Raw genomic sequence first — 19,270 nt, 5'->3', positions numbered from 1 at the left:
TTCATGACTGCGCTTTAAGACATGCCGCATCGAAGCAATCGTGCATGATTTTCGATTATCGAGTATAATTCTTGTTTACTCGATCCTATTTTGCGATGGAACGGATACTCGATTGCTCAGTCGTAAAATGAAGATCAAAACGTGTACTCGATGCAGAGAACGCAAAGTACATACATGAAGAAGCAGATCTCCGCGATGTAAATAAACGTGATGTCAAATTACGCATTAAAATTTCTCTGAACCAAGAGATACAGCAAATGTTTAATTTAAATGTTTAATATAATTGAGTCAGTGTTAAATCTATATTTATTTTTGTGAAAAAATGAAGAAATGTAATCATTGTCAAAAATAATTATGTACGTACATAATTACGGAAAGGTCTATAGAGGAAGTAGCCATTGACTGGTTTTATATTATTTTAATATTCTTCTTTTGATTATACTAAATTGATATTGATAAACTAAAATCCAAAAATTAAAAATTGAAATATTTAATTATATTTTTCATTATTTAAGTGCATAATGTACGCACAATTTCGTATAAAATCGACAATCCATTGAACAGTATCCAATTATTTCTACGACAAGTGATATAAAATATTATAAAATTAACACTATTCAATCTGTCATTTTTTTCTAATTCATTTAAACTCTAATATAAATCGTGGTAATTCGCTTAAGACTAATTGCAATCGCTTTTTTAATCACAGAATTAAGTACCATACAAGACAAGGAATTGTTCCTGCAATCGCTTTTACAAAGCGCAATTATAAGATCGTTACATTGAGTTGGAGTAGCGAGGAGACGAAATTAGTTAAAAGACGAAAATTTGGTGCGACAAAAGCTAGCAGTGTGTGTCGCTTCACGAATCGCCTCGAACCGAGTCACTTGTTAGTAACGCCGGCTTCCTGACCCACATACCGCGACCGCCATACAACAAACGTAACACTTTGTAGCCGCGTGTGCATTCACGAATGCACACATATACGCCGATACACACCTGTATTAAGTATATATACATGCACAAACACATCTCGCGAGTATCCCATTATCGTATACGATCAGGTTTTCGTTTAGGTTCAGGTTCCTCATGATTCAGACACAGGAGTCGACGATCTTTAAATTGTCTGAATGAATATGCTAAATTATGCATTTATCAATTTTACTTCAAGAGTTATTCTCGATTTTCATGAAATAATCATTAAATGGCAATACGTATAGTAATCGCATATAGAATTTGAAAGAACTTTACATTTTTTCTATAAATTTGTTGTCAAATGTCATTATGTGAATTCGATTGTGTATATTATGCAATATGCAATTATGTGAATTTAAAGAATGAATTCAGAAATCCAAAATGAATAACTATCAGAGAAGGGAGGTAAAATTAAATTATATTATTTACTGCATAATTATTATTTATTTGAATTGCTTGTGCTTTTTATGCATAGTATATGTTTTAGCGTTTATACATGAATAAAAAATTAATTAATATTTCAAAAACAACTAACGAGAGAGATATATAACTCCACGCGAGTATCTTACAATAATTATCTGCTACAGAGATTTGCACAAAATAGTAAATTATGCGTGAATTATCTTGCGGTACTTTTCCGTAATTTTGTGCGAGAAGTTTTCTTTTGTCAGTTTACACATTTCGTATGTATGTACAACATAGCAGTTTCTTGGAAATAATGGAAATTACATTATTCTTCTTAGAACATTGTTGTTAAATATTGTACTTTCTGCATTAAGATTTATAATTCTCAAATAATTTCTCTGTCTTATGAATAAAAAGAAATAAAGAAAAAAAGTATAATTAAATTAGTTATAAGCTTTAAATCGCCGCTGATTTTTAGTCCCTTTTTCACAGATTATATTAATTGATCTTATCGTTTGATCTTTTATAATTTTGCAAAACGAGTCAAGTATAGTTTTATCCTTAATCTTCCAGCGGAACGATGTATAGTAAGATTGCCATATAAGGAATTTCTTCTGCCATCTAATCTAGATCTTAACTGCTAAACAGGAACTATAAATTTTTCTTTCTTGCTTTTCACTCTTATACATCGATTATCAAAATGACTCGCAAATGACTTGCAACTGAATTCCGCGAGTCTCTACTGCGTCATCATCACTGCGGGCGTTATTAAACTTTCGAAATTCGCTGAATAATTATCAGGTTTCGAACGCGTATAAAGACGAGGTCGTCGACCGGCATGCTCTAATCAGGTGGGATCCAATAAGAGCCTCTCCGTTAGTCGTATATCGCAAACCTGGCCATAATCGTTCTTCATTTCGTGCATACGAATTGATCGAAGAGTCGGTGTCCTCAAATTTCCGGGTTATCGAACAGCAACTTTGTAAGCGTGTTTCCGTGTTTCGAACTCTCTGATTTCTCTTCCCCGCGATGACAAAAATAAGTTTAATTCGTATTTTAATTATTCATTCTTTTTTCTCTCACGATTACCTTTTATTTATGCTTTAAATAAAGAAAATTAAATATTTAAATTTAATACTGCACTTATATCGTTTCATTACTGCCGCAACACAAACATATTACATTACTTATATATACATATCAGCCGTATTAATCTTTGTTTCGTTATTTTAGATATATAATTAACGTATTTATTAATCATTTATGGAAACGGATGATAGCGTTGTTTTGTAAGAATCTAGAATAAACCAGTAATTATAAACTCGGCAAAATTGTTTGCAAGCGAGTCAGGAATGTCGAAGAAATCTTCAGCATGCTGGATTTGTGAAAGATTCAATTTTGCCGTAAAGTTAAAGGACGTAGATTTATGATTGCAACACGACTTTAATGTACTTTTTTTTTCTCAGAGCGCACACGTGTGCACATTGTTAGTACACTTAAATTGTTCTTTGCGTGCGTGTGATGTTTACCCGCAATCTGCTTACTATACGCTAAGAGCATCATCTTCTGGTGTACTTTATGCGACCCCGATTCTAGTCTTAGGGAATTCCTTAAGAAAGTCGATGGCTATGGAAAGTCAAAACAGCGAAGAGATGGAAGACGGCGATACAGCTGTGATTATATTGTCCGTTTGCATGCGCAATGCGTAAATTTTCTCACACAGTCATACTTTTTTTCTATTATCGTTACAGCTATATACTCTTGTGCAATTTTAATCGATTGATCAAGCCACGAGTTAATTCACTAGCGGCTAATTGTTTTAGTGGGCAAGAATGGGAAAGCAGCAAATTTTTGTTAAGAGTTTTTCCCATGAGTCTTCCTTAGTTGGACTGTAATTAAATTAAAATAAATACTAAAGAAATTGGTCATAGTTATGTGCAAAAATATCCTTTTTTTTATTTATGCAAATTGCACGAAAATAAAATGACAAGAAGTATCAGAAGAAACTATCGAATAATTCTCAATTAGACTGAATATTGAAAAATGATTGATAATAAAATAAAATTTAATTTCATTATTATTGTATCTTTTTCCTGTATATATGTCAAAAAAATCTTTATCTCCATTTTCTTATATACTTTTATACTGATTTCATTCTCTGTTCGTTGCATCGAGTCTTCTTCCGTAACGGAACGCGTTGTGAAATATGTGTAACTATTAAAAAAATGATAATAATATATGATAATATCTTGCAACAAGTATAGGTCAGTGCGCATTGCACTGTGTTAGGCACCATAGTGTATTCAAATGAGGATATTGTAATGCATGTGATGTCGCTTGCTCCTTTTTCATCTAATGGTGCCCTTTACTCCACTTTCTCTGTAGACAAAAAAAACGAAATGACGTTATGCGCGTATAAATTCTTGGCAAGAGAGCACTGTGAAATTTTTAGTACGATTAATCTATCTAAAATAACAAACGTTTAAATGCACAATCATTTATTATGATATGTGAATTCATAAAATAATATCCAAAAGTGTTACTAACTTCTTTAAATATCTATTAGGGACGATTGGCTCTAAAACAATGTCATTTTTATAATTGCGACGTATGCACAATATTTATATTAACATAAAATACTTAAAATGACACGTTGAGTCTCAAAGAGTTCCTTATTGCATGCTTTCTCTAGTAATCAGAGTACAAAGGGTATCTGCTATTAGTTAAACCATTGAAAATCCTTATTAACCCCCGTCACTGTTGCAGAAGTGTTTCAAGTGCCAAGTCAAGTGTTAAAAAATTTATATTTATAACATTTTTTCTATTTATAATTGAATCATCTTTAGATTCGTTTAATTGATAATTTTTACAAAAAAATTTATATCATACTATCCAGAAAGAGATCATTTAAAAGGGAATTATATTATTTACAATTTTTACGAGTTCCTAATTAATTAGAAAGCAGGCGGTTTCCAAAAAGTTCGACATTTTTCGAAATACAAATATATTTATAAATAAGCATATAAGTATCCGCAAAATTTTATTTGAGAACAAACATGAAGAACATTGATGTTTGTAATTGAAATAATCAGGAAAATAAGAAAAATTTTTGATAAAAAATGCAAGTTTTTATAAAACGTGCAATTATTATTTAATTAAAAATGATGTATACGTAATCAATACTGGATGTTTTATAATTTCGCATCTCATATGATCTATATCCGTTTTAAATCTTTTAAGATTTTTTTGCACGTAGCTGATTCATCGTAAATTTAAAAATTTAAATAAAAATTTGACTTACATCATTTTTAATTAATGATTCACGTTAATATCGATTTTTAAAATGTATTACTGCTACATCCGGGTCTTACTCGGTTATTATTTAGTGCGTGTAGAAATATAATTAAAAAGTGATGACGTTGACGCGTTCGACATGTGTGCAAAAAATCTTTCGCGATTCTATGAATCCAGTCAGACACGATAGGACTACGAGAATCGTTGCTTTCTCTTCTGAGCTTATGCCGATTGACGGTACACTTTCATAGACTTTTAAAAAAAATGCTACTGTAACACACAACCAATGCTTCGCTTCAGCGAACAATCTGTTCTAGAAGAAAAAAATTAACGAAACTTATCAGTCTTACGAAACATAATAATCCGTACAACTAATAAAAGCTTATTAAAGTACTATTCAAAAATGGCGATTTGCTTCAAAATACATAATGTCGGATATAATCGATACAGCAATGACGCAAAACGGTGTTTTTATATGATGAGAAATCCTGAGGGCATTAACATAGCATAAACTATAGCATGTAGGTAACAGATGCAAGACCGTTATCATGCTCGGTTTCGATTCTCCGACAGATAATGCGTACAGTTGTTTGCACTGTTGTTGAATTTATTCATCTGAGACAGTATTTCTTCTTCATAAATAAGCAAGCAAACGAATAACTGTATGTGAGAGATACCTCTTCCTTTTAAATATAAATATTAATACAGAAGCTATCATCTTCTCAATTAGAAGAGATTAAGAAATTGCATTCAAATTTTGTTTATCAACATTTTCAATTTTTATTTAAATTTTTATGCATAGAAAATAAAAGTATTTACTGCCATTTTTTCTAAATTATAATCTTTTATTTCTGTACAATTTTAATTAGGATACATTTTAAAAAATTCTTGTTTTATTTTTTAGTTTTCTTGCAATAGTAAACTTCTTTTTTTTATTTCGGATTATATATAAAATTTAAATATACAACTTATTCATTAGATCAATTAATAATTTTAAACAATCTTAAAATATAAGTAAGCATTAAATTGGCGATAACAGACTGCTTGTAATAATTTTCGCATTACTTTTATATATTGTACTTTAAATTCATTTTCTTTAATAGTTTATTTACTTGATATTTTACTAAAATGAAGGATATCAATTCTTTTGTATAATCTTTATTGTCATTAATAATCAACATAATTATTGATGTAAATGTAAAACTTTTGAAGTAGCTAAAGCTTAAGCAATATTATAAAAGTTTAATATTGAAAAAAATTAACAGTATAATTTAAGAATAAAGTAAAAAAAGATATTAGATATTGATATTAGAAAAATCATTATTAATAATATTAATCAAATAAAATAAACGTCACGACACACAAGTAAAAATATATAAAAATAAGAAATTTCTTTCTGGCTTGTCACTTTTGCCTATATATAGGGGCCGCAGTGCAACCATTTTGATCTCTATTATTTGTAGATCTTATAAAAGTATGAAATATAATTTACAATTACACCATTTTCAGTTTTTGAATTATATATATAATTTATCTAAACACAAAGTAAGACTGACAGAAAAGAATTTAATTTATCAATGTCAGATCGTTGGAAGAGTCGTCTTGAGCACAGAAGAAGAATCGAAGCTGGTATCGCGAAAGTTGCAATTAAATTTTCTGTTTCCATTTATGTCACAAGTGGAACTGTAATTTAGTAGGTGACAGCAAACTGTTCACACTCAGAATCAGTTAACTTGTATCTGAGATCGAGTTGACCGAAATGACGAAGTGAAACTTACGGTCAGTAACGATTCTAAAAAACGTACGGGATCACGACACTGTCAGCCTACAATAAGAAAACGTCACGTCACGAGTCGAAAATTTAAAAAAAAAATAGAAAAAATATGTCACGTATGTGAGTCATACCGTCGACCTAACACGTATCGCTTTCTCCGTTCCGGACAATCGTCAAAGTCCAGGGATAGATACGCGTCATCGCCGAGATCTTCGTCACCAATTTCCCCCGACCTCGTTTTGTGCACGGCCTTCTCACGCCTCGCGAAAAGAGACGCGATTTTCACGCTTCGCTGGAAATTCCGCGCGCTGGGAATAGAGCTATAGGATCTTGTTTCAAAGAGATAGAGAGGAGGAGAAGCATAATTGATGCGCGAGATGCGTCGCGAGAAGTTTCACTATCCTTCCACGACGAATGTCGAAGTAGGTCCCGATGGGAAGGTGCAACGACCCGATTTGTTCACCTTATAATATTACTACGTGATGACGTAGACTTTCGAGCCTTAAGCCAGATTATTGTAAGTTGAGAAGTATATTGAGAGAAGTCAAGGAATATTTGCAAACTTGTAAATTATCTTGCAAATTTTTTAAATTTCTTTATTCTAGCAATAGATTGTAATAAGATAAAAAATAATTAAGTTAATTATTCAAAACACATATTTAATGGAAAAAAAACAATTGTCTTTTATGCGTGTATCTATTTTTTTCATTTAATCAATTTTCAATTGCGTGCACACGCTCTTTAGAAAGATACCCTTACAAAGATTTTGGAGATTTATATAGTTAGAGATTTAGATTTTGTATAAATTAAGGAGAAAAAGTAATTTTTGTTGCAAAAAAGTCAGAACAATATAAGCAATTTTTAAATTTTACCTTGCTAGAAATTGTGCAGAAATTAAAGACTTTAATTTAGAAAGAAGACAGTAGCAAGTATATTTACAATACTAAAAACGACTTAAGTCTACTTAAATTTTTGCACAAAAAAAATTGAAGATTTAACTGTGTGATTCGAGTTATTAAACATTATGCTGCTTAGCTTTTATATTATTTAATATACGTGTTCCTATTTTGCTGAGTAAAATGTTTAATAACTCGAATCCACACACACATACCTAGTTTAATCTTCAATTTTTTTGTGTAAAAATTTAAGTCGACTTAAGTCGTTTTCGAACGAACGATTCATTTATCTCTATAAGAAACAAACTAGATGAAGTATCAATTGATATGCAATTAAAATTTGTAATCGATAAATTAATATATGTAGAGAGAGAGAATTAAAATACACATAGAAGAGAGATTTTATTGATGAAATTTGAATATTGAAATATGTATAACGCGGTCAGGAAAGAATTATTTTATATCGTAATTTTTTCTATGATCCGTCGCAGATCGTTCGATTAATTTGGATAGTTCATCATTAGTATCAGACAAGTAATTTTGGTCAACGACTTCGAAATCGCCGACTAGCGAAGGGGAACGTTGAAGGGGCGACGACGATGCAGCAAGTAGTTTCACCGTGTTAAATTAACCGAACGCTCCGATCAAATCGATCGAAACGGGATAATGTCCGAAGAATGTAGCGCGCCGTGAAAGTTCCCTTGAAAGGGTAAGATAGAGGGAACGTCATCCCTTTGATATGCATCCACTTATAATTAGTCATGATGAATAAACACATCCAATATTTTTAAGAAACGTAAGAAATTCTTACACTATAAGTTATTACTTTATTTAATTAAATTATTTATTTAAATAAATAAATAATTTATCTTTCTTAAATTATTTTTTATTTGAATAAAATAAAATTTAAAAAATTTTTATGGAAACGAAACGAAGATTAAAACATCTTTTAGCATGTTTCAAAGAAATGACGTTTTCTCTATTTCACCCTTTCCAGAGTAAATTCTAACGATAAATCTCCAAAATCTTTGTAAGGGTATCTTTCTAAAAAGAGCGTGCACGCAATTAAAAATTGATTAAATGAAAAATATAGATACACGCATAAAAGAAATTTTTTTTTCCTTAAATATGTTTTAAATATCCTTTCAAAGATGAGATAGAACGTCATCCTTCTGATATGTGTTATGCGATATGTAATATGCATTAGATATACATTAGATACGTGATCGCTGCATTCAATCATTAGTCGCAGAGCCGTTGCATATCAAACGGTGCGAAATGCAGTTACATTTCTATGATGTTACCAAATCATTAATCGACAATTACTGCGAAATTACCTTATTTAGTGATCGCTCGATTCCAGACTTATCTAGTCTAATTGACAGAAACAAAATTGGTTTTCGTAATAAACATATCAAAGAGAGATGAAATTGTTAATATCTTGCATGTTGTGAAATAATAGATTTCACGATATATGTGTAAGGAAAATATTTTTTAATATACATAAATTGCGAAATCTATTATTTAAACAAATGCAAAATATTAACGGTTTTATTTCTCTTTAATGTTTATTACAAAAACCAATTTCTGTAAATTAGACTAGATAAGTCGAGCGATCGCTAAATAATGTAATTCGCATATATTTATTATTAATATTAAAAGATATCAAATGATGTAAACGCGCACTTTAATAATAATAACAAATAATGAAAATAAATAGAAAATAATTCCAATAATAAAATATATATATATATATATATATATATATATATAATGTAAAAATGAAACATGCTAAAAGATTAAGGTAGTAGATATTAAACTGACTACACTGGCTGTCTATTCGATTTGTTAAACTATATTTATTGACGTTTCGACCATACGGGTTGTGGTCCTTTTCAAAATTACAATAGAAGCATTAATGAGTTACTGCATATCGTTATTGACATTTAAAAGTACGCTCCGGTGAGACTTAACTTAAGATCGGATGGTAAATTAACTGCGTTTCACTTGTGTCATCTTGCTACAGTATGGTCGAAACGTCAATAAATATAGTTTAACAAATCGAATAGACAGCCAGTGTAGTCAGTTTAATATCTACTACCTTAGTATTTCATTCCTGGCGAACGAAATTTAATATTTTATTGTTATGCTAAAAGATGTTTTAACTTTTGTTTCATTTCCATAAAAATTTTTTTGATTTTAATTTATTCAAATAAAAAATAATTGAAGAAAGATAAATTATTTATTCATTTAAATAAATAATTTAATTAAATAAAAATAATAACTTATAATGTAAGAATTTCTTACGTTTCTTAAAGAAAATATTGGTTGTGTTTACTCATCATAACTAAGTGGACAAATTCTCACTTTTCCTCTTTAGAATAGATATAGATTCACCAACTCTGTGAAATCTTGAGATTGAGAATTCGTTATAAAATGTACAATTGCCGAGATGAACGTAAGTGCATAGAAAATAGCTAGATAATAAAAAATGACGACAATTGCAATCGAATCTCATCTATTCTCACGGTCTTTCCGTTCTGTCTGGCAACAAAATGGATCTTTTCTTTCACGAAGCTCTCTCAGCCGCCTGCAGGAGATCGAATCGCTGACTAGTAATTTCTATCAATGGCATTTATCGGCGACGTTTCTTCGTATCTCCCAGAATTGTTATCGCTACTATTTTCGCGTTTGCTTTCACTGTTCCCATAACAATAGCGAGATACCACAATAGCGAGTTGTTTGTAGGAAAATCGGGAAGGAACAATATGGGAGAATGTCATTTCCGCTTTTAATTTTACTTGAGGACATCATTAATGGAATTTAAATTGTGTTCATATCAGATCGAAAGATTTCGCTAAAAAATGTTACGTATGCATGGAAAGAGTCGAGATGATCCCATTATCGATTAAAAGAGATAATAACAGTTTAAATTTTATGAATGTATTGAAGATGTGTACATGTATAACGGAGATTTTATACGGAAGTTGGAATCAGGAAATGTATACCAATACTGTTTTTTCAAGGCGTAAAAAAATTTAATTTTAATTTTTTAAATGATAGGGGACTAATACTTTACAGGAATTATACATTGTTATACTTTCGTACATATAATGCGTATGTATATATATATTATGTATAATATATGCATAATATATGACATATATAATATGTGTATAATATATGATATAAATTTTTAATCATTTTTTAACCATTGTTTGATTAAACTTCTTATTTGTATTCTGGCTTCCTTCAATTGAGGCATATCATTTTCTGATGAAGGATACATATCTGCACAATGTGCAGTGCCTTAAAATAAAAATTAATAAATTAAATAACGCACATGTATACATATGTATATATATATATATAAATATATATAGAATATTCTACTTACCATTAATATAAATAGCAGGTGCTTGCGGATTAGAGGAGTTTATAATGCCTAGCACATGCCAAGGATCGACAGAACCGTGTACAAATACTACGTTTGACACTTGTAGATTTAACGCGCCATAAAAAATATTCGTTCGGAAGACAGCAGATTTAACTAAATCTATATCGTATCTGTAAAAGAAAGAACTTTCTCTTATTATTTAAACATTTTTTAAGTGAATATTACGTTCAAAAAATATAATTTAAATAGAAAAGCAAACCTAGGCCCGAAAATATCGATGCATTGCTGTCCAAAAAAGTTTACTGGAAAGGTATCACTGAATAAAGTAGGCTGTGCAGTTGAAGTTTGGAAGAATCCAAATTCTGTACAAGTCTGATACATCCATTGACGTCCTACAAACACCATTCACAATTTAATTATGTAGCATTATATAAATATAATTTGCAGTAATAAAATATAATTTCAATTAAATTCATATGCATTACCTCCTTCTGCTTGCTCACTAGCCCAAGTAACATTTCGAAGCTCACGAATCATTTTACTGTATCGATAATCCAAACATTTCTCCTTAGTAGCATTTAATATCATGTTGTTTATATAAGCGAGTCTATCAATAGGTTTTCCTATCTTTTCATCTACTAATACGTTACATACAGTTTCAATAGTGATGTTAGCAGATGGAGAGCTTCGACGATTGTCTTTATTATATTGTACAACGCCAGCAAAGTTATCTGCTAATGTTTCATATAGATTAGAAATGTCCACTTTTTTTGTATGCCCAGGATCAATTGGATTGCATAATCTGAAATATGATTTGTATGAGAAAATCGCAGCAAATCATAGTTTCTTAACACTCTAACATTTTTACTCACTTGAATTTTTTCTCTATTTGCTGTTGACCAACAATATGATGTAACAATATATTTAATTGCTTGGTAGCTTCTGCTATTGTGTCAACACAATTTTGAGAATAATCTTTCAGAGCATTTGCAACAACAACAAAATATTCTGTAATACAAAATCATTTGTATACACTTATATCATATCTTTAAAGAATACTAGTTCAAAAATTGATATATATATATATATATATATATATATATACCTATAATAATATATTACCTTGAAAGTCAACCTGTGCTAACAATGGTCCACTACTAGATACAGCTCCATGTACTAAATGGGGATATTTAGCGCGCATCCAAGCAGCTAGAGATCCACCATATGATCCTCCAAATACAATCCATTTTGTGTTATTTGGAAATTTGTATCCAATATTAACACTTGTAATAAAGTATGCTAAGTCTGCTAATGCCTGCTGTGAGCTTAAATATACCAAATTCTTTACACTAAGATCCCTGCAAGTATATTTACAACATAAGTACAGTTATAATATAATATAAATTTCTAAATTAATGTTCTTTTGCATTTAATTATTTATATTCTACATACTGAGTAGGGTGACTTTTTCCATAAAAACGATGTTCTAAATAAAAACACATTGCCCCAAATTCTTTAGCATATTCAACCCATTGACCTTCTACCATCCATGTGGCATTTGCTGCACCTTCAGCTCCAATCATTAAAAACATGGGTCCATTTGGTTTATAAAAATTGGAGTTGACATAATATTTCTATCAAAAAATAATAATTGTAACCAACAGTAATCCTATTAAAGTTTATTTGAAGAAATAAAAAACTTAATGAAATATAAGATATAATGAAACCTTTCATTATATATATATACCTGTTTCCAAACACGAGCATCACTTGGGTTAAAATGATCTAAATATTGTGTGAACCACTGTTCCTCTGGAAGCACATATCTTTCAGAAGATAAAATTGGCTCTCCTAAATTACCATATTTGCTCCGACCTCTTAAGAAAATACGCCCTGCTGTACTGATGTTTATGATATTTAAAATAATTGATAATAACAGTAGAAGCTGCATATTATGATGCATTTGAATTATTATTCTTCTCCGTATGGAAGCAATTCTGTAAGATGAGATACAATAAATATAAATATGTCATATGCATAGATATATATTGTGAATATTTTAGTTGAAGAGAAAGTATAATCCATTTTTAACTTAATATATAAACTTTATATCCTTTGCTATTAAAATAGAAATATATATTTTTTTATATCTATGAATATCTTTGATAGAAATTTTAATAAATGCACTATAAAGTACTCACTCAGATCACTTGTAACAATAAAGATAAGATTTTAAAAGTTGGACACTCTGCTGCCAACAGTTTGAAATATTCCTTGTAATGACCTTGGCGTGACTTTGCAGCGCAGGCAGTTGATATTGTAAATCTAAAACACAAACAACTCGTCAAGGATCTGTGCATTTTGAATACATATATAATAAATATTTATAACACAGAGAAATATTTCAAGAGAGGGGAAATAACAAGAAATAAAGTATACATTTTTTTTTAAACAAAGGAGAACTTCACAATAAGGACTGATCTCGAAATCCTGACTTCATAATATGGATAATATTATAAATTTAGAATTTATATTATCATTATACATATAATCTATAATGATAATATAGCAATATATATATATTCTTTTTGAATCTCTCTTTTTCATTAATGAGTCATATCAGATTTTTACAGAGAGAACGAAAAAAAAACAATGATAATTCAGAATTAAATGAAAAAAGATTGAAATATTGTCGCATATTTGCATACTTATATCTTGCTACATAAAAATTGTTAGCAAACTGTAAAAACTGAGGATAAAAATTTCAAGTACATACATATGCAAATTACATATGATGAGTTGTCCCGTGAGCGATCATATGACAGATCAACATGTGAGGAACATAATTATTTTAATTGTCTGTGAAAGAAATCCGCGTGATTTTCCGCGATAACTTTGGTTAGCTCAATCCAGTTCGATCAGCTGTTCAGTTAATGGAACTCGTGATAAGGGAAGTTGGAGTCTCTTTTTCTCTCTCTCTCTCGTGAACTTCTCTGGCTGGCGAATGCCAAATAATTTTATCTCTTGCGGCCGATTAAATATTTATCACGGCAAACAGAAGCATTTGATAAAGCGTTTGATCGGCCGCCGCCGACAAAGTTCTTGGTTTGTTATAAATGTCAACTATAACCTCGCTTAGGATTTAAATCGGTTAAAGCGAGCACCAAGAAAGGTTTCACCTCACCAGTTTCTAGGTACATTTTACATGTGATTTTTCTTATTTAATTTTTTTATTCTTTCTGTATGTGTAATATTCATATTTTTCTTTCTCACAAATTAGTGCAACTACTGTGTATATATAAGACAACATGAAGTTTGCGGAACATTTAAGTGCACATATTACTCCTGAGTGGCGTAAACAATATATTAGCTATGAGGTAATTTAAGTACAAACATTTATTTATGCTATGATTAATAAAATGAGAAAATATATTTATGAAGCAAACTTATAAAATTTAAAATTTTATCACTCTATGCAAGCTTGTTTTTAACTGCATCTTTTTTATTTTGCAGGAAATGAAAGCAATGCTTTATACTGCGGTGGAAGAAGCACCTTCGGATGAAAGCGTAGAACCAGAAGTGATACAGCGTCACTTTGCCTCATTTGATGAAGTATTTTTCACATTCTGTGATCGTGAGTTAAAAAAGATTAATACATTTTATTCAGGTAAGAATTTCTCTGGCATTAATATTGTTTTATGATTTTAATTTTTCTATAAATAATTATATTAATTATTTATTTATTGTAGAAAAATTAGCAGAAGCTACACGCAAGTATGCAGCATTACAAAGTGAATTAAAAACTGCATTGGAACTGCAACAAGGGAGTGGAAAGAACAAAGGAAAGGCTAATATGAAGCCAGTTTTGCCTACCAGAAAGCTTAGGGATCTAAAACTTGCATTTTCAGAATTTTATCTCTCCCTAATTCTTCTTCAGAACTATCAAAACCTTAACCATACAGGATTTCGCAAGATTCTTAAGAAACATGACAAGGTATTTTTTTTGTATTGCAATATTTGCATGTCTTTTGTAACGTAACTTGTTAGTCACATCATGTATAATTTCAGAAACTACAGTTATATCCCAATATTATTACCATTTTCTGTTATAATTGAAAAATAATTCAAGAAAGTGCAAGAAACAGATATATTCCCTGTATTACTCAAGTAAAAGCTAGTAATTGTTTAATGATTTGTGTTTTGATTATATTAATGTTAAAATCTGAATTTCTCTATAATGCATTAAAAATCTTTTCAGCTGCTATCGGTTGATGCTGGTTCAAAATGGAGAGTTGAGTGTGTTGAGACGTCACATTTTTATACGTCCAAAGATATAGACAAATTGATACAAGAAACTGAAGCTACAGTGACAAATGATCTTGAAGGTGGTGATCGTCAGCGTGCTATGAAACGTCTTCGGGTACCACCGCTTGGTGAACACCAAAGTCCATGGACTACTTTTAAAGTTGGTTTATTTTCCGGTAGTTTCATTGTTCTGTCTATTGCGGTCGTCCTTTCAGGTATTTTAAAAAAATTTATATTATATATTATAAAAGAATTACTATGCGTGTTTATAGTTTTATTATTAAAAATTTCCTTATTTTTAGCGATTTTCCATGATAGTGGAGAAAATCTAAAGATTGCATTTAGATTATATCGAGGTCCCTTCCTTATTATCGAATTTTTATTTCTTATTGGAATTAACGTTTACGGATGGAGATCTTCCGGCGTCAATCATGTATTGATATTCGAGCTGGATCCACGAAATCATCTTTCAGAGCAACATCTCATGGAACTTGCCGCTGTTCTTGGAGTTATTTGGACACTTAGCTTGTTAAGCTTTTTGTACAGTGCAAGTCTAAGCATTCCACCGTACATAAATCCATTTGTACTTGTTTGCATCATGTTGACATTTCTATTAAATCCGATTAAGATATTTCGTCATGAAGCTCGCTTCTGGCTGTTGAAGATCATAGTAAGTACAATTTGTGCAATATTGTTTCTTTCTCTTGTTATGAATTGAAAAAATTGAATATAGTCTTTTGTGCGCTATTTTAGGTACGTGTTTTAATATCACCGTTTGCGTACGTCAATTTTGCTGATTTCTGGTTGGCAGATCAGTTTAATAGCTTGGCGACTGCATTCTTGGATTTTCATTTTTTAATATGTTTTTATATCACGAACGGCGACTGGTTAAAGGCAGGCGATACTACGCAATGCATGTCTGGCTCTCTCATTATTAGACCTATCGTGAATTGTCTTCCCGCGTGGTTTCGCTTCGCGCAATGCGTTCGTCGATATCGAGATTCCAGAGAAGCTTTTCCGCATTTAGTGAACGCTGGAAAATATTCTACAACCTTCCTGGTCGTTGTAGCTAATACTTTATACGCTTATCACACAGGTAAGTTGCATTTACATTAAAACTCTTTCAAAGTGTATATTTTTATCTTGTATATACACATATATTAACTTTAATTTGAAGAAAATTTAAATGATTTTATATAAAATTATTATATACGTATGTGCATAATTTTTATAAAATTTTACAGCTCTTAATTTTTTTGCAAAATTAATACAAAAGCAATTTATATATTTTTAGGGGAATATAAAAATCAATGGGAGAATCCATGGTTATGGTTATGGGTATGTAGTTGCCTTATTAATTCGATATATTCATATACATGGGATCTTAAGATGGACTGGGGTCTCTTGGACAGTAACGCTGGCGAAAATCGTTTTCTGCGCGAAGAAGTAGTTTATTCAGCATCTGTAAGTAAAACGTATTCGATTATAAAAAGAAATATATTTGATTTTTACATTATATATATTTATACATATTTTTAAATATTTTATAGTGGTTTTATTACTTTGCGATAATCGAAGATTTTATACTACGATTTGTATGGATTGCAAGCTTCGTTCTTGTAGAATGCAAATACATCTCTAGCGACTTAATGACTTCCATTGTGGCACCTCTTGAGGTCTTTAGGTATAAATATTCTTTTTGAATTTAAAAATTTCTTTGTATCTTCCTATTGTTTTATAAAATTGTTTACAGACGATTCGTATGGAACTTTTTCCGTTTGGAGAATGAACATTTAAACAACTGTGGTAAATTCCGCGCCGTGCGTGATATTTCGATAGCACCCATTGAAAGTTCCGATCAGACGCAAATTCTACGAATGATGGATGACGAAAATGGTGTACTTAATAGGGGCAAGCGTAAAAGTGGTGGTAAAAAACAGAACAATATGAAAGAGGAAAAACGAGCGTTACTTAAAGAAGAAATCTTGGATATTGATATATCGAATGCGAGTTAAATATAGCTCAGAATTTTTGTACATTATTACTTTTAACTTGCTGCAATTGCAGATTGCTTTTGGAAGCAATCTGCAATTAGTATCTGAATATAGTACTTATGTATATACTTATAAATATATTTATATTAATATATTTTTATGAAAGTATTATAATTCTTACAAATGGCATATTTTTATTGTTATCCTTTCCTTTCTGTAAAAAAGGCATGTTATTGACAAACGTTTTGCGATAATTGCGAATGTATAATTAATACACTTTAGAATTATTAACAATTTTACATAAAAAATTATTACTTCTCATTTCTAATAATAGATATAGATTTTTTCTCATAGAAATACATACATATTCTGTTTCGAGAAAAAAACAAATTTAACGAGTTTGATAAACATCTGTATATAAAAAAGCTATTAAAAATCATATTTGATGTGCAAATAGTTTAAATATATAAATTTTTATAATATGAGATTATTAAATAAATGAGAAATTTAAAGGCTTTAATATTAAAGATATATTAGAAATATGTTATAAATTTTTATATGATGGTAAAAATTCATAATTCTCTAATTATTAATTTCTAAAGTTATAATAATTATTAATTATTAATTTTTAAAGTTGTAATTTTTCATTTTTCTATTTTGTTTGCAATAAATGCGGACACATGAAAATCAATATGTTTAGTTTTGTTTTTTATAAAATTGTTGAAGTTATTATAAATATTAATTAATTGTGAATTATATTAGAAATTATAAGCGCGCGCTTCTGTGGTGTCTAGCAGCATTTATTAGCTGTATCCACATAATTAAAATTATGTTCATAATAAAAATTTCAACAATTAAAATTATGTACATAATATATGAATAATTCGACGAATTAAAATTACGTACATAATGGAAATTCAACAATTAAAATTATAATTGTAACATTTTTACTTAAACGCTTAGTTTCACACGCATGCTGCATCATTTTTTGCATTATAATATATGTTTGTATTATATCATAATTCAAATATAATTGAATTGAATAATTCGACAGACAAACAGATGGAAAATGTGAGATCCTATAAGAGGATTTCATTTTTAAGAGATTCAAGCGCGTTAATATAAGGAGCGCATTATGAAAGGTTCACTTGATGGCAAAAACAAAAGTAATATTTTGGAAGTAACATTTTTATTATTTCGGCACCAGGCGGTTTTTGATACTTTGGTGAATCGCACCCCCAAAAGAAATCGATTCTTCGATAGATCCTTCAGTGATATCCTTATCACACAGGATTAAAAAAACACGCGTCGCGCGCCTTTAATTCTGAGACATGCGCAGAATTTTATACCGCGATAATTTCTTTACTCAATCAGCGAGCTCCAAGTGTCAAAACCACCCAAAAACCCCCCAAAAACCCCCACCCGAAAATCGCGATCGGAAACGAAGGACCTCGTGGTCGACAAATCCGTGCCGAATCTCGCGCAAGAAAGATGTGTATTTTTCATCTTGAGTGATTTTCTAGAAAAGTGGCTTCGTGACTTGCACTTTTATTATCGTCGCGTGAATATCTTAAATCGAAATCAATTTTTGATTCTCGAATTATCGAATTTAATTAACTCGTTTTTAACTCTTCTTTTTATTTTTAATTTCAGAAAAGTGCTTCCAGAATCCAGGCGCCATTTGGCCGCTCTGGTGGCTATTATTCTATCATAAATCCTAATTGTGCAGATAACTGATTTTTCTCGTGTTCTCGTTAATGAATAATTATCGTATAGATATATTACAGACTTACCAAATATTTCTATCCGATGAGTGATCGCGAACGCGACGAAATCGCTTGAACGGTTTTCTTATTATATTCCACACATGGAAAATAAAATAATAATTGTTTCGAAAATTAATTATCTCGGATACTATTATAATTTTTATTTTACTTATATGTTATAGATCAACATATAATTGATGATACCGACAAATTGAAAGAGGAACCTTAACAGCACAACACATTAGAATGTCCTCTGGATGTCCCCCAAACATTCCAGGCATACGTGTGCTGTTAGGGAAGAGAAGGTTTGGTAAATAAGGAATCAGGCACCAGCAAGTAACCTAAAGTGAGTATTTATTATTTATTAGTTGTATTAAATCGAAGTTTATTAGTTGTATTAAATAAAAAATGTATGTAATTATGTTATTATTTTCTTATTAGTGTACAGTCGTTGACACAGAAGT

General features: G+C 30.2%; 2 protein-coding genes across 2 annotated transcripts; one reads left to right on the top strand and one right to left on the bottom strand.

Moving 5' to 3' along the window:
• Window positions 1-10,360: 10,360 nt before the first annotated feature.
• LOC114941640 (putative serine protease K12H4.7) lies at window positions 10,361-13,854 on the bottom strand. The gene is made up of 10 exons (XM_029316681.2): window positions 13,518-13,854; window positions 12,943-13,066; window positions 12,489-12,738; window positions 12,194-12,375; window positions 11,864-12,099; window positions 11,614-11,749; window positions 11,227-11,543; window positions 11,001-11,133; window positions 10,742-10,911; window positions 10,361-10,653 (listed from the first exon to the last, which is right to left on the bottom strand). The coding sequence occupies exons 3-10, from the start codon at window positions 12,702-12,704 to the stop codon at window positions 10,541-10,543; spliced, it is 1,503 nt and encodes a 500-aa protein (XP_029172514.1). The 5' UTR covers window positions 12,705-12,738; window positions 12,943-13,066; window positions 13,518-13,854; the 3' UTR covers window positions 10,361-10,540.
• Window positions 13,461-17,194, top strand: LOC114941638 (solute carrier family 53 member 1). The gene is made up of 10 exons (XM_029316680.2): window positions 13,461-13,935; window positions 14,022-14,118; window positions 14,255-14,408; window positions 14,491-14,735; window positions 15,000-15,261; window positions 15,349-15,716; window positions 15,800-16,142; window positions 16,341-16,510; window positions 16,597-16,730; window positions 16,800-17,194. Exons 2-10 carry the CDS (start codon window positions 14,050-14,052, stop codon window positions 17,059-17,061), a joined length of 2,007 nt encoding a protein of 668 aa, XP_029172513.2. The 5' UTR covers window positions 13,461-13,935; window positions 14,022-14,049; the 3' UTR covers window positions 17,062-17,194.
• The last annotated feature ends 2,076 nt before the right edge of the window (window positions 17,195-19,270 follow it).

This window comes from Nylanderia fulva, unplaced genomic scaffold (genome assembly GCF_048542155.1).
Source record: "Nylanderia fulva isolate GAGA-0341 unplaced genomic scaffold, ASM4854215v1 Scaffold5, whole genome shotgun sequence".
Taxonomy (NCBI): Eukaryota; Metazoa; Arthropoda; class Insecta; order Hymenoptera; family Formicidae; genus Nylanderia; species Nylanderia fulva.
Note: the sequence above shows the minus strand (reverse complement) of the source record. Positions and strands in the feature narration are given on the sequence as shown.

What these genes read in the sequence shown, in the direction of transcription:
- LOC114941640 (XM_029316681.2), bottom strand. Translation starts at nt 12,704, where the DNA reads ATGCATCATAATATGCAGCTTCTACTGTTATTATCAATTATTTTAAAT. An exon ending in CAAATAGAGAAAAAATTCAA is followed by an intron (nt 11,544 to 11,613) that starts GTGAGTAAAAAT and finishes ATCATATTTCAG; the next exon opens with ATTATGCAATCCAATTGATC. An exon ending in ATCGATATTTTCGGGCCTAG is followed by an intron (nt 10,912 to 11,000) that starts GTTTGCTTTTCT and finishes TTTCTTTTACAG; the next exon opens with ATACGATATAGATTTAGTTA.
- LOC114941638 (XM_029316680.2), top strand. Translation starts at nt 14,050, where the DNA reads ATGAAGTTTGCGGAACATTTAAGTGCACATATTACTCCTGAGTGGCGT. An exon ending in TTTATACGCTTATCACACAG is followed by an intron (nt 16,143 to 16,340) that starts GTAAGTTGCATT and finishes ATATATTTTTAG; the next exon opens with GGGAATATAAAAATCAATGG. An exon ending in AAGTAGTTTATTCAGCATCT is followed by an intron (nt 16,511 to 16,596) that starts GTAAGTAAAACG and finishes AATATTTTATAG; the next exon opens with TGGTTTTATTACTTTGCGAT.